We start from the raw sequence: 16,198 nt of genomic DNA on the forward strand, positions 1-16,198 counted from the left end.
GCAGATTCTTACACACTAATAACAACACAACAAGCCCTGGGCATGACTCCCTCTACACCCGACTGGTCTAAAGCCTTGCAGATTCTTACACACTATTAACAACACAACAAGCCCTGGGAATGACTCCCTCTACACCTGACTGGTCTAAAGCCTTGCAGATTCTTACACACTAATAACAACACAACAAGCCCTGGGCATGACTCCCTCTACACCCGACTGGTCTAAAGCCTTGCAGATTCTTACACACTAATAACAACACAACAAGCCCTGGGCGTGACTCCCTCTACACCCGACTGGTCTAAAGCCTTGCAGATTCTTACACACTAATAACAACACAACAAGCCCTGGGTGTGACTCCCTCTACACCCGACTGGTCTAAAGCCTTGCAGATTCTTACACACTAATAACAACACAACAAGCCCTGGGCGTGACTCCCTCTAGACCCGACTGGTCTAAAGCCTTGCAGATTCATTGGAATACATGGAAACCCTCTGTAACCAAGTCTATGCCTGGGAACTTGCCTGGAGTGTCAACTGCAATGCAAAAGGTACTTTATCTAATCCCTGCCATTGCCGCAGGACAAGCAAAGAAGAATAAATGAATCCCTAAATCACGTCAAATAAAGCTGGTGATAAATCAACTTTGTACAGATGGCAAAGTACACATGTTAAAAAAACTACTTAGGCGAATCATCAGGGCTGACTGCTGAATACTAAGAAATACTTACAGAGTCTCATTCAAATAGTATTCTTTATTCATAACTGTTATATATGATATTTATCCCAGAGAGAGAATCTGGGGGTACAACTTTAACATTCAAGGAGTACTGTAGTTATTCCCTGAATGAGGATTACTGAAGGACTCCAGAAACGTTCTTCTGTTTATATATCAAGTACAATGCATGAGGATTACTGAAGGACTCCAGAAACGTTCTTCTGTTTTATATATCAAGTACAATGCATGAGGATTACTGAAGGACTCCAGAAACGTTCTTCTGTTTATATATCAAGTACAATACATGAGGATTACTGAAGGACTCCAGAAACGTTCTTCTGTTTATATATCAAGTACAATGCATGAGGATTACTGAAGGACTCCAGAAACGTTCTTCTGTTTATATATCAAGTACAATGCATGAGGATTACTGAAGGACTCCAGAAACGTTCTTCTGTTTATATATCAAGTACAATGCATGAGGATTACTGAAGGACTCCAGAAACGTTCTTCTGTTTATATATCAAGTACAATACATGAGGATTACTGAAGGACTCCAGAAACGTTCTTCTGTTTATATATCAAGTACAATGCATGAGGATTACTGAAGGACTCCAGAAACGTTCTTCTGTTTATATATCAAGTACAATGCATGAGGATTACTGAAGGACTCCAGAAACGTTCTTCTGTTTATATATCAAGTACAATGCATGAGGATTACTGAAGGACTCCAGAAACGTTCTTCTGTTTTATATATCAAGTACAATGCATGAGGATTACTGAAGGACTCCAGAAATGTTCTTCTGTTTATATATCAAGTACAATGCATGGGGAAGAAAGTCTGTTTCAACCTTCATAAACAGCTGAATTGGTTTGATCAAGCTCTGCATCAGCTTAGCAATTGAATGCAAGACAGATACAAAAATGTATGAAATATGAAAACGTTATTCAAAGCTATACCTCTCAACACTGTTGTATAAGCCAGAATATTCTATTTAACAGTCTCCCATTTGACCTTATGTAAAATTACCTTCATAGAAAACTAACTATACTGTACAATGCCCTGCAGAACTTTCACTGAAGAATTATGTAAAGACATTATATAATTCTTCTTTGACAAATTAAATGATATACCGGTAATCGAATAAAATAAATAAATCTAACTTTATTTAGTTAATTTATTTATGTATTTATTTACTAAATCATTTTTTCCTGCAGATGGATGCTAAAGCCAGTAATCTGAGCCCTGGTATTGTGTTACAGCCTGTGTTTAAGGCAGAAGCATGAAGACATATGATTTGCAGGTCTGTATGATCATTAATAGATTATTATTTCCCTTGGGGGAGACGTCCCTTGTGACTGGATATAGTGGAGACCCAGTTTGTGCATCTGGAAGTACATATGCCACGTTTACTAGCTGTATCTTGAGAACTACCAGTCCTCTTGAGATGGAACCTGGTACGGACAGTTCCTGAGAGTGTTAGAATCTAGGCCCCTCTGGTCCCTTAAATGATCATTTTAATAGAAGAAGTTATTATACAGGTAGACATTCTGTGAACGTAGCTCTCTCCTCACAGCAGCATGCTTGTTCACATTACCCACACCTGCTGCAGCACCCAAAGGCTTTCTCTTGACAAGCACTTGTCCGGTTTTGACTAAACTAAGCAAAGGCATTTTGTTAAGATAAACACACAGTGACCTACTTACACAGACCCCTATAATGTGGTTTTTATATCCTCTCTGATGTTAATTTGACGGAAATGACAGTGATTTTAACACGCAAATGGAACAGTACTTATCAGTGGGTTTTGCATTTGTGATTTGTTGCAAATCTTGCATTGTAAAAAACCGCAGGAAGATTAAATTAATGTTGCAAAATGTAAGCATGATATGTGTGAGCCCCCTGGCTCTACATAGAGAACTGTTTCCCGACAGACTGCATGCATCTTGTTGCACAGGTACTAGATGTGATTTTATGACATGCTGTACAACATCTCTCATTGGCACACTGCGTACCCTCGTGACCTGCCGTGTGTAAAGGCTTAATGTTGCAGAACCCCTGGAGCCACGCAGCAGGAGTGAGGTGGTTGCTTCTCTTGCACAAACTCAGTTGGTATTGTACTGGATACAGAACTGGGTCAATGTTATCTCGGGTCACTAGATCCCGTGTCTGAATTTAATGCATTCTCGTAATAGAGGCCTATAGCCTCAAGTTAACAAACAACACATATGAAAACAAAACAAAAAAGGTTTTTTTTTTTTTTTTTTTTTTCAAAAATCAATAACCACTTGCCTCTGCCTTCAGGTCATTTACTTATAAAAAAACATCAGATGTTGTTCTGTATTTCGTATCTGTTTTTAAATGTTATTTTTCTCAGTTTAATAGCCTGTTTCACAGTACACACATCTGTGTCCAAAAACTGACACGGCATGTACACAACTTAAAATCGCAATACGAACCACTCAGAATGATTGCCAATATCATATAAAAGCAAAGAAAATATCACCTTTAATTATCTTGTAAGAGTACATTCTGACAGCTAAACCATTGGTTGAGAATGTGAAACCTGAAGGTGCCGATACAGTCATCACTGTACAGCTGCGGCCAAAGGTTTAGAATGAGCTCACTGTGCTTCATGAAGTCCAATGAAACCTGCTGGATAGTGTTATGTTAACACACTGAATTACATACCGCTTTGTAATTATACTAAATAAAAAACTGACAAAAACTGAAAAATGTGACATTTCTAAATCTAACATGAAATACTGTACTACTATTATGGCTTCCCGTAGACTTCCGCAATATCATTTTGTAGTTTCTTTGATTACATGATGTTAAATTAAAGATCTAAATGATGTTCATACAGTTTTTTATTTTATATTGTATTATGTATCCGTTCTAAAACTTTTGGTCATTGCTGTACATGTTTAAAAGCTATTTAGGCAAAAACCAAGAACCCCTTAACGTTCACGGAGTACTGCCTGTCACTGTTTCTGTTTACTCCTTATTCTCCTCGCTCGTCTGGTTTGATCTCTACAAGTATGTGTATTCATGAGGGTTTGCTCCTCCAGCAAACAGATTCAAATACGATTCAAGTGACTCTGTGGTAGTGGGATTGGTTGCAGGCTCTGTTTGCTTCTTTGGGAAAGATGTTTTCTGTCAATCTGCTCGGCCCATGGCTTCCAGACTACACTGCATCTGACAAGCAGGCATGCTGACAGTGATACCAGCCACATAGCACACTATGTGCTGTACAACCTCCAGCAGCAAATCATTATTACCTCAGAAGCACTACACTGTGAAAATAAAAAATTAAACCAAGTTCAACGCAAAAAGTTAAAGATCAAACGCACTGTGAGTTAATAAGTACCTTCTTTAACCACAGCGCACACCTGCCCTCCCCCTGGCTGATCTGAACCTCCTCGCCCCCCTGCTTCAGTCTGTGAGTCCCCTTCGAATCTATGTGGGCAGGTAATGAGTACAGCTGACCTGTATAAGAGTGTCATCCTGTGAGCACTTCGTGGGCAAGACGACAGCCACGCAAGGCAAGGCTGTGCATATTTACATTTCATAAACATATTATAATGTCCATGTCCTTAGAATTGCCCCGTCGGCTTTGTGATTTATAATTGAGTGTTTTTTTTAAAAGATGTTTGAATTCAGTGATATAGACTTACTGTGCGGGGAAGAGCAGGTTCTCTGCACCTCATTAAACCTGTCACTGCCCTACCGGAGCTAATCTGCTGCAGCCTGTTTATCTGGTGAGACTTCCCTGGACCTGCTCATAATGGGAGCGCTGACGAATTGCAGCAGACCAAGCAGGAAAGCAAACCGTTTCAGAGAGGACCTTTGAAATGCTGAAACCCAACCTAACTGAGTCCAAATGTAACTAATGCTATGCTTCTCTTCACACTGGCAAAAACACTTCAGGACACAGAATGGTTAGTTCTCTCTGAGCAGGGATCCCTGTATAGAGTACGGTATGAAGCCAGCTTAGCTCTCTCGTTTTGAGGGTCCTCCTTCAAAGAATGGGGGGCCCTAATGCACCTATTGTGTCCGACCGTCCGTCTTTCTGTCTGTCTGTCTGTCTGTCACACTTTACTTGCTGAACACAATATAAGTGCCTGGGTTTTGCACCAAACTTTTATCATACTGTATACTTTTATCCTCCTATAGACATTTCATTTTGCATTTGGCTGTAATCCAATGAAGTGTCACTTTTACACAAATATGTTTAACCTTTCAGGCACAGTGTGAATAATACGCAGTTATGAGAGCCCTCTGTATTTGTGTGCACTGGTTAACATGTCTGATTGATATCTATTGAACATGGCTTATATACACTCTCAGATCATTAACACATTGTGAGTCTTTTCCTCATACTTGCTGTCACAGTGATCGCGGTGTTTGTTTTTTAGCAATTCAGATTTGTGACTTCTTGCCTCCTGGCTTTCAATGTGCTCATTGTTGTATTACGCTGGTATCCCGTTTGAAAACTCAGCACAGTATCGGCCCTTTGTCACAGCCCAACAGATCCAGACTGCCGAGAAGATATTATCAGCTGCAGGTTTCTGAGTGCTACAGACGCTCCTGTCTTTGCATTGTGTGTGACAATAACACATTCTGCTCAGGGCCCCAAGCGTGAAACTATTGAAGCTTGGCAAGGACGAGGGCTGAAGCAGTTCATTGTTACTCTGGGTGCCAGTCTCGCACAAGTCACCGGCACAAGTGTGTGACAGACAGTGTCTTTGCATTGCTGGTACTGCTGGGGCAGTGATTCAGCAGCCATGGCCCCAGTGGCACAGCAGAATGCAGGCAGTGATAGCATCATGTGACATCAGGTTAAGCTCTCTTTGAACAATATCTAACGTCTGACTCACAGCTATTAAACATTAATGGTGTGACTATGAAAACAATGGATCTGTGTTGTCGTACAGTACAGGACAGGCAGATACACAAAATCACTTTTCCCGTTTCTGTGGTTTCAGAAGGGGGGCTGGGTGGTGCAGTGTGCTGTTTACTAGCCTGTCTCGAGGCCTGGCTTCAGCTCAGGTCCCAAGAGCTGCTGTTAACTCTGTATCACAAGAACACCACAGTCTGACTCAAGTGTTAAGTCTCTGCTTCAGTGAGGCCAAGGACAGAATGGGGGGGGGGCGGGCAGGTCTCTTATTTTAGTGTATCGGGGGTGTTTGGTTTATTCAAGTCCCTTACTGTATCTATTAGCACCTGTAGGATTCATTCTTTAGAGGCATCTTGCAAAGGGATAGTTTGTTATAGTCCATGACTTTGTGTTGTTTGGGATGAGTGGTTTCATTATTCAGACCTTTCTCCAGAGTGCCTGCATTCACTCCACACAGCTACAGCTACACCACAGTACATTTCATAACATTAAACTGTCAAAGAGACAAATCACACCTAGAAACAGTGCACAACTAGTGCAGACGTCATCACAAAGGTATAAAGAATTTTCTCCAGACCCAAGTTCAGTATTAGATCATACGTTTTGAGTACCACGGTAGCACAATGTTAACTATATTTTAATAGTGGCATCATATAAAAACCTTGGTTTACTGACTCAAAGTCCAGAGTGGTATTCTTTATGATGCACACCACTCATTTTATGACATGCAACTCATAGTGGTAAATACACCAACCTGATCAATGCATTCTAAGTCTATTCTTTTTCCCCCCTGTGTAGTAGTAACTGGAATCTACATGAACATTGTTTTATAAGTTTCCCATTTCCCAATCTGTCATCATGGTGCCTCGTCTCGCGGGGACTCTAAAACGAATGTTCATAAGCTCAGTGAACACGCGTGGAACTTGGTTTCAGGAGACTGGGCTTCAGGCCACTGCACGGTACACCAGTAAAGTGGAGCAAGCCAGTTCAAGCTCACAGTTCTGATAGGGCGGACAATACATTCCCCAGGGATACTTATCACACTGCTGTGCACATCCAGGTATCCTTCCCTACTGCTGAAACAAACTCCCAGTCATTCCAAATCAAGCGCTGTTTCATTTCTTACCATTGCCATCCATTATTACTGTGTATGTGTCTTTTGTGTCTGTCAGTTCTCGTATTTTGAAATCAGTGTACAGTAAGTACTGCAATCCTCACTGACTAGCAGTCCCAGAATCAAAGCAGGGATTCTCATGCACTGATCTGCCTACGGTGCAGAAAACTTCCTTGAACTCCTAGCCTCCACTGAAACCTCGCTATTGAGCCCATCCAAGGGACAAATAAAATGTGGCTTGATTACTGAAGGCACAAAGATTGTATCAAACGAACACCTATTAACTCACCTGATTAACACTTGATTGGACGGCACAACGGGTAGTTTTACAGCATGTTGATCTTATTAGAGATGGTAATTATTAGAGGCTGGATACGTCTGGGACTGCAGACAGTGGCCTTCATACTGAACACTGGGATGGGATAGCCTTAATATTGAATGTTGTAACTTTACATTACAATCAATAGGAGCTAATCAGGACTGTAGAAAAGTGTTCACTGTGAGGAGGCCTCAGGCAAGGGTTTTCTGGACTGTCGGATTGCATTAGGGTTCAATCTCTGCGGCTTTGATATAAATGCATCGTTTTTTTGTGTACTCTACAAGCTCTAATGCACTTTTCTTTTGCAACAGAAGCATCGGCAGCAGCAGGAGGTTTTACGGTGTATAATGAACATAGGGGCTCTGATTGTAGCCACTCTCCTGTGTGTGGCGATGCGTGTTACACACAGCCCATTGCTCCCTTTGAAGTCTCTGAATACAAACCCCCCGACTCCCACTAAAACACTAACAAGAGGACAAGCTGGGAGGTTTGTAGAAACTCCATCCGGCACCACGCTCCACACACCAGCCGTTTGAAGCAATACTCCCTGCAGCACATGGCATGAATTCAGTTTAAAAACATTTAAACACACGCTGCAATGCAATAAAAGACGAGGGCTGCACAAGGGCAGCTGCAGTGGGATCGGACACGGCGTCACAGTTTGACATTCCAATGACATCACATTCCGGTGAACTCTTACACTCTGGTCATCCATTGCAGTGACCTGGTGCCGTATTAGTTCTACTACAGCGTGCAATATTCCTTTATTCCTTTAAGATCTTTTGTGTTGTCACTGTTGATAAGGCTTCAAGGGAATACAGCACATTAGCATGGTATCCAAATAGTATTTTCAAATGTTTCTGATTGGCACTAGTCAAAGAAACACAATGAATGCAGTTTAACTCTAGTTTCGCAAAAACTGCAAAAAGCCTAGAAGCCAAAAAAAAAAGAAAAAAAAGAAACCAATTTTGCAAAACCGGTTTCGAAGTATGTGATGAATTTGTTTTGAGGACACCCACAAATCTACTCTGAATTGTTTAGCCCAGACATTGCCTCATTTATTCTTCTGCTTTTCAAATGAATCGCAAACTCATGTTACCTTAGGGTTTCTCGTCTGCAGACAATCATCACAAAGACCCTAGAGGTGTAAGCCTGTCAAGGGAGTAATGCACGCTCCCTGACAGTTTAAATCCTGTGTGTGGTTTTGCAATGGAACCCTTGCAAAGCCCTTCTTTGTACTGATAAGCATTCTATTGTAGATAACGTAACCACAACGAAGGGAGCTGGAAAGCAATGACTTTCTAACAAGTGCTTCAGCCTAACCCTAAGCGGTGAAATTGCATCACCGTGTACAAAACTATTTTTTTGAATAGGCAGGAAAACCACAGACACTGTTACAGTAGCTTAATGAAAATGTATTGGTAGACACTAATACGCACCCAGCACAATGACAAATCCTACATGTGCCTTAAAATGACCTGCAGGCCACTCACCAGTGCCATAAATGCACTAATTACTGTAAGTTCATTTACTGTTCATTTACCTGTTTGAAGCAGCACCTCTAAAATGACGATTTTTAGTTCATTTCATTCTTAAACAGGCTCTGAACACTACACTGCCTCCATGCCGATACTGTAAGCTATTGTGAAGTGTATTTTTCTTCTTTTAAAAAGTCTGGGGTGCCTAATAAATCAGAGGGCTTCCTTGTTGGTACAGCTTCGTTTCTGCCACCCCCATAGGGCAGAGCTCCCTGCTGTCCCTGCAGGTTTGATAGATGTATGATTTAGGAACCACTCCGAGGGTTAAATGGTTCACATGCCTGATGAAGTACAGCACACAGCTGGAACACCACACTGTGCTGGAAAGGCAAGCCCTGCCCATGTGGTCAGAAATGGCACTAGCACAACACTGGGGGTGGTAATTGCTTTCATAAAGGTTACTTTACATTGACATTTCAGTCAGTGCCTACTATACAGCAAGCAACACAACACAAGGGTACACTTGGCAACTCTAGACTTAGAGATACTCCCTTCAACAAGTAACTGAGAGTAAGGGATATTAATGACAACCATATTGCATTCGTATTGTTGTGCAACTCTTCGAGGTCAAAGGTCAATGTAAAAGGTATTGCTTTTTAATGTCACAAATGTGAGGTCACTGATCTGCACAAGACAAAAGACTTGTTTGTGAAGCATACTCTATAGTACATCCAGGGTCCAGTCATTAACGAGGAACACCCATCAAGTCAACCATTTGTTTTCCAAACATGGTAACACTGATACTGTTTCCTGACCACCACCCCAGAATTCCTACCAACCATGGACTTTTTATGGGCATTTTCAAATCTTAACTGTAAAAGAATGTTAATAATCTCGCAGCACTGTAGAAACGAGGTCCCCCGCTGCACTGTGTCTTAACAATGCCAATTTCCACCCCAAAAAGCCAATACCTGAGGCAAGTTTAACATGCTATATTAATAAAACAGCATCTGCTGCTATTTAGGACACAGCATTCCCTAAGGCGAAAAAATAAAAACATTTACATTAAGAGAATCATTTACAATTTCTCATTACATTCCCCAGCACTACAACTGTCAATAAAAACTCTGAAACAACACGTTATCAGAATCATTTACAATTTCTCATTGTGGTTATTATTTTGCTCTGTTGTGTGTGTTTGGTGTACATGGTTAAAATATCCGACTTATTTTATACAATCATCCGACTAGGTAAGAAAACATAAGTACCATAGAGTTACAAAGACTGAGCCATCAATTCTCAAACAGGTGAATGGGAGTGTGCACTCGCTGTAGTGTTATCAGACATTCCGCAGATAAATCAGTACTAACGACTGATCAGTTTATCTGAGCTGAGGGAGTTCAAGCTGGACAACCTTCAGCCCCACACAAAGCACGCATTGGTGTAACTCTGTGATATAGTTTAAAAGAAAGTCCCGAACTCAAAAATACAAACGATATTTCGTGTTCTACAAATAGTAAAATACAAAATAATAAAAAGTACACAAAACGTTCTTTTATAGAAATCAGAAAATATGTTTGTTTATGTAACTGGGCAATAAATAAAACACTTTTGTATATTATGTAGTTATTTTAAAAGATCTGCAAAAAAAAAAAAAAAAAACGTTTGTTGAATAATATACTGTAGTAACTTTATATAAAAAAAAAATCAACAAAACGTTTCTGCTGAATACCTGCAAAAATACCAGAACTAAAAAAAAACAAAACAATTTTACAATATTGTAACTTGTCTCTCTTATTTTTCGATCGTGGATTTGAAATGGTTTGATAACGAAACATATTCGTTTGCTATCATCAGTAAGCACAACGTGTCATTAAAAAAATATATATATATTTCCAAATGGCAACTAAACCCTAAGATTTTGTTTTGTTTTTCTTTCTTTTTTTGAAACACAAAACAAGGCACAGAAGCAACTGCCACTATAGTCCCAGCTAGACCCCTCGCGGTTGTTGGATTCAAATCCAGCATTAGCCACACAGTTGGCCCCTCGACCACCCCACGTAACCATAACAACCGGTAAAACTCTCTTACGTTACAACGAGACCAACAAGTTTAAATTCCCCCAAAAAAACAAATACAGTTTCGACGGTTAACAAAATGCGTCTGGTGCCAAGCTTAATTATATAAACGGTTTCAAAAGAAATAGAGAAAAGTAACTCTCCTTAGTACTATGACCAAGGACAGCGCATTGAACGGCAACAATGTACTGCTTGCCAGGTCTAGTCACCCGCCGCACATCACAATGCACCTGCTGAGAGGACAGTTAGCAACAGAGCGCTGAATAAGATTTACCAAGGAGAGAAACAGCACTGCATTCAGCGCTCAAAACTTACCTTTCTCAACATCGTTGCCCGGGTTTTGTGTCTTCTAGATTATAGCAAGCCCCCCTTTTTATTATTTCGTGTTTGTACTAGCAGTCATGACAAGTAGCAATCACAAAATAATTAAAAAGAACTCGGGCTCCAGTTCTCATAAGGAAAAGCAGTCGCGGTCTCGCAACTTCATGCCATTTTGCATGTTAAAAGGTAAAGAGGTCAGCTGGTGGTGCCTGCCTAATACCACTCGTACTAGCACAGCCAGTCAGGTGAAACTGCTTTGAATTATTCACCTCCTTTTACTTCTTCAGACAAATTCAATAAGAGAGAGAGAGAGAGAGAGAGAGAGAGAGAGAGAGAGAGAGAGAATAGCTTTCTAAAGGGGTGTGTCTTAGTTTTCTTGCACCATATTTAGAATAAACGCCACCAACCCATTTATTTTTTTAAACAGAAACTACACGTTTTATTTTATGGATTCTTTCAAATGTCTAGTTTTTTTTGTTTGTTTGTTTGTTTGTTTTTGTTTTGTTTTGTTTCTTAGAGGAAATGTTAAAGTTTATCCTCGTGTCTATGTCATTACATTTCTTCAGGAGGCGGAGAGAGTTTATGATTTGTGTATGGTGACTGGTGGAAATGCATTGTGTTTGGGAACGTGTTAAATTATTTGCGGAAATTTTTACTTCGAAATGTTGCTTGCTGTCTGAACAACCTGTGCGTCTCGAAACCCGAGGCTGTAATTTAAGACACACTTCAAGAAGGCTGTGAACCTGCACAACCAGTCTATCTTTACATTGTGAAATCCACGCAGACACCCCAGGTCGTTAAGGCCTTATATTACCATTATTAAAGTGTTGCGTCAAAGCACCACAGGGCTGTACAGTGACTTTACCAAGATATTGCTCTAGGTACAATGCCATAGAATGGTCTGCTGTATGCTGTGCGATAAATGTGTTTGTTTTTTTAAATATCAATCCCTATTCATAAAGCAGGAACTTTCACTGTTCCCATACCTAATTCTTGCAAGCTGAAAATCTTTAGACCATGCTTTATAAATAACTAGCTGAAGTACCCGGGCAATGCCCGTGGAAATTCAATATTTCAATATTTCAGGCATGACAAATTGGGGTACGGTAGCCTTATGGTTTCCTATAAGTTACCGATCTTGGGTGTCGCACAATGCGCTCGGACCCCTTTTCCTTTTTTTAATTTAATGTTTTTTTTGGTTTTTGCCATTTTAATTTTTTTTTCTTTTTATTTATTTTTTTGGTGTTGTTGGTTTCTTTAATTTGAGATACATGGCTTCTGTAGTGATCCAGCAATGGGGTTACTAAATAAAGTACCCCGGGGGTCAACATTTTGGATCCAAACATAGCTCTCGACCTTCTCCTGGATGAAAGAGGCCATGCAAAGTTTGGTTGCACTGGCTCCTGCGGGGTCTGAATGCATAAAGGAACAGACAGACAGACAAACTTCCTTCTTTATATATTAAGATATGGTTCTAATGGGATTCACCTTGTAATGTCCATTTCTGTAGTTACATAAATAAAGTAGCTTTAAATGGTAAAATAAATAACAAGGATATCCATTTCTACAGAGAATTCCCTGAAATTGAGAATCCTTAGACCTTCTTGTTTTTTAACACCTCAATAGACTATAAATGTAGATATGCCTTGTAATGCAGTTATAATGCCGTTACACACTTAAATAAATAACAAGACACTACAAACACAGCTGAAAGGGGGAATTGCAGAGAGCAGCTTGTCCTGTGCATCCCGGTATCAGCTTTCCAAATGGTTTATTATAAATCCAATTTTCTACAGTATAGTCAGATTTTCTCCCCAGTTTGGAATGTCCAATAATTTGTTCCCATCACTGCATCAATTCCCCACTCCGCTCAGGAGACCTGAAGGTTCAGTGGTGTCCTCCGATCCCACGACCGAGTCAGCTTCCTCTTCTACACCCAGGAACTCGAACTGTGTGGGGAATTGCTGCAGTGAGGGGAACAATGATTGGACACTCCAAATTGGGGAGAACATTGGGGGTAAAATAATTAGGCACACTGAAATTTACAGTCTGGTGGTGATCCAAAACAAAAGAAAGGACCAAAACTTGTTCAATTGACACTCCCTTTGAAGGAAGCATTGAAGACTCACACACACCCTGTATTTTGAATAACAGAAGCTTCCTTACAGCCATTCTTCAGATACCAGTACTCACAGTAGTCACCCTCGATACAATGGTCACACACACAAGGGAGTTATGTAGTTATTGTTTCAATCAACAGGCTTTTAAAAGGAAACATTAGGGGAATCTCCATCGAGAGGATGAATCATTTCACTTTAGATTCCAGTAAATTATGATTGGTGTGGTTCTGTCAGTTTATAGTGGCTCCCTTTAGCAGAAGTACCAGTGACCTTTCCATGCTGCTCCCTGCTTTCACCTGCATGTCTAGAATCACTGGGCAGCACAAAGCTTCTGTTGTTACATAAGAACATAAGAACATAAGAACATAAGAACATAAGAAAGTTTACAAACGAGAGGAGGCCATTCGGCCCATCTTGCTCGTTTGGTTGTTAGTAGCTTATTGATCCCAGAATCTCATCAAGCAGCTTCTTGAAGGATCCCAGGGTGTCAGCTTCAACAACATTACTGGGGAGTTGGTTCCAGACCCTCACAATTCTCTGTGTAAAAAAGTGCCTCCTATTTTCTGTTCTGAATGCCCCTTTATCTAATCTCCATTTATGACCCCTGGTCCTTTTTTCTTTTTTCAAGTCAAAGAAGTCCCCCGGGTTGACATTGTCTATACCTTTTAGGATTTTGAATGTTTGAATCAGATCGCCGCGTAGTCTTCTTTGTTCAAGACTGAATAGATTCAATTCTTTTAGCCTGTCTGCATACGACATGCCTTTTAAACCCGGGATAATTCTGGTTGCTCTTCTTTGCACTCTTTCTAGAGCAGCAATATCCTTTTTGTAACGAGGTGACCAGAACTGAACACAATATTCTAGGTGAGTTACCTATGGTACTGCACGTGCAATCATCTATCAATGGAAAAATCAGTCTGTGACCCCTGATAACCTGTCTGTGACCTCATCAACAGCAGCTGGAAGTTATATCTCTGCCCTACGCATCACATGTTAATGAACTTCCCTGCAGAGTACCCTGATGAAGGCAATGCTAAGCCAATGAAGTTCTTTAACTTCCCTGCAGAGTACCCTGATCACAGCAGTGCTATGGAATGGAATGGAATGGAATGGAATGATATGGTATAGAATGGAATGCAATGGAATGGTATGAAATGGAATGGGTTGAGTGCAGAGAGACAGGATAGAGAGTAGGAGGCACTATTTTACACAGTGATGGGGGTAAGGAACGGAATGGAAGGGGTGGCCCTCGGCTTGTTGTTGCTGCTGAATCACTGTGATCCTTAAAAACCGTGTGGATGTGGTTCTGGAATCAATTCACTAGTAGAAACAGGATGAGCATGGACAGGCCGAATGGCTTCCCTAATTTGTAACTTTGAATATGTTTATACTTTATCGATAAATAGCGATGCCATGCTTCCTTATATGAACTGTATAGTGACACAGAGCACTGCATGGCTAATTGTTATCCACCAAATGCTTTTTAAATGAAGAACAAAGTATAGTTTGTATTGTTTGTATATGCGTCTCCCCAGTATATCATTTGGGTTTTTTGTGACCTGAAAAGTTCCTATTGTCAACTGCGCAATGTAGTTGCGCTTGTTTTTTTAATCCAGAGACTATCAGTAGATACTGCGCCTAGCATGAAAGCAAGATGTGACTTCTGATTAATAGATAGCTGCAGACAAGCAAGGTGTGACGTCTGATTAATAGATAGCTGCAGACAAGCAAGGTGTGACGTCTGATTAATAGATAGCTGCAGACAAGCAAGGCGTGACGTCTGATTAATAGATAGCTGCAGACATTGGCATGTTCACTGAGGGTTGTGATCGGGACAGGACAGCTTCCTTCTGCTCTTTCCTGCTCTGTGATTTATGTAGAGCCTGGCACTCTTATTATTTTGCCCCGGGCACCAGTCTCTCTCCCTGTAATAACTTGTGCTTTACCATATACGTGGTGCTCCTCCGTGAGCCAATCCTCTGCCGCGCTGGCACAGTTTTAGTCTATGTGTGACGCTGATTTCACAGAACTCTCTGCTGAGATCGCAGGCTGGGTGCCTCGCATGATTAGATTATTATTGCATGTGCTGATAAAAGGCTGTCAGTTTTCAAACCTGCGCTCAACGCTTCCTTTCTTTGGTTTTGTTTTGTTTGTTTAGTCTTGTCTTTTAACATTGTTTCAGGGGGGTGAAGCAATAATCAATTCTCTTCATAGTGTGGGTGTATGGTTTTCATGCATTTGGTTTTGACCGTGCCCCAGTTTGCTGCGTTTGCCCTTGGAGTTGTACTGAGTGGGCTTCTTAAATCCATGGCTTTGAAATGCTATGTTGTATTCATCAAACCCACTGCTGTGCACATGATGTGGAGCACTTCATGCTAACCATCTCTGTGCCCTGCAGGATCACAACCAATAAGACTGAAGCATCTCTGAGTGGGAACTCATTTCTCATTTGTTGCCACGTTATGTTTTGAGCTCAGGGCTCAGTGGGTGCCACATATGTATAGAAATAACTTCCCTGTATACTTTGAGTATGTTTGTGGCTGAACAAGGTAATGCCACGTGTGCATTGCCCTGCCAATCATACATTCTTTTTTTGATACTTTTTACCGACTCACTACCAGTCAAGCTGCACTACTCTGTCTTTCTGGGGGATGCTTGGTATCCATAACTATTAAACACTCAATAGTACTCCATTTAGAATTACTTCAGAAACACTCAAATAAACTTAATGCACTGAAGTCTTTCAATGTTTGGTTTACAGTCCGATTGGAGTGCAATTGATAATAATAATAATAATAATAATAATAATAATAATAATAATAATAATAATAATAATAATGCAACAATATGCATGTACTTTGAAATATTTAACATTTACTCTTTTTGTAATGTATATCTGTTGGTAAGCATTGCAGATCCAGGAGGGAACTGTAAATCAGATACTGAAGAAAATAATTTTATGTCCTCACCACACTTGTTTGTGCTGTATCGCAAAAATAATAACAGCAGCAACAACAACAACAACAAAATAACATTATTATTATTATTATTATTATTATTATTATTATTATTATTATTATTATTATTATTATTATTTATAATAATAATAATAATAATCAAACTCAATTACATTTTTCGGTCCATTTGACAACA

At 40.3% G+C, this 16,198-nt stretch overlaps 1 protein-coding gene across 1 annotated transcript in view; it reads right to left on the reverse strand.

The window, feature by feature from the left end:
- LOC117405950 (spermatogenesis-associated protein 13-like) overlaps positions 1-11,204 on the reverse strand; it is a 75,023-nt gene extending 63,819 nt beyond the window's left edge. Inside the window, exon 1 of the mRNA XM_059030665.1 lies at positions 10,920-11,204. Coding sequence (XP_058886648.1) covers positions 10,920-10,931 — 12 coding nt within the window. The 5' untranslated portion in view covers positions 10,932-11,204. The remainder of the gene's footprint in view (positions 1-10,919) is intronic.
- Between the last annotated feature and the right edge of the window lie 4,994 nt (positions 11,205-16,198).

Source organism: Acipenser ruthenus, chromosome 9, assembly GCF_902713425.1.
Source record: "Acipenser ruthenus chromosome 9, fAciRut3.2 maternal haplotype, whole genome shotgun sequence".
Taxonomy (NCBI): domain Eukaryota; kingdom Metazoa; phylum Chordata; class Actinopteri; order Acipenseriformes; family Acipenseridae; genus Acipenser; species Acipenser ruthenus.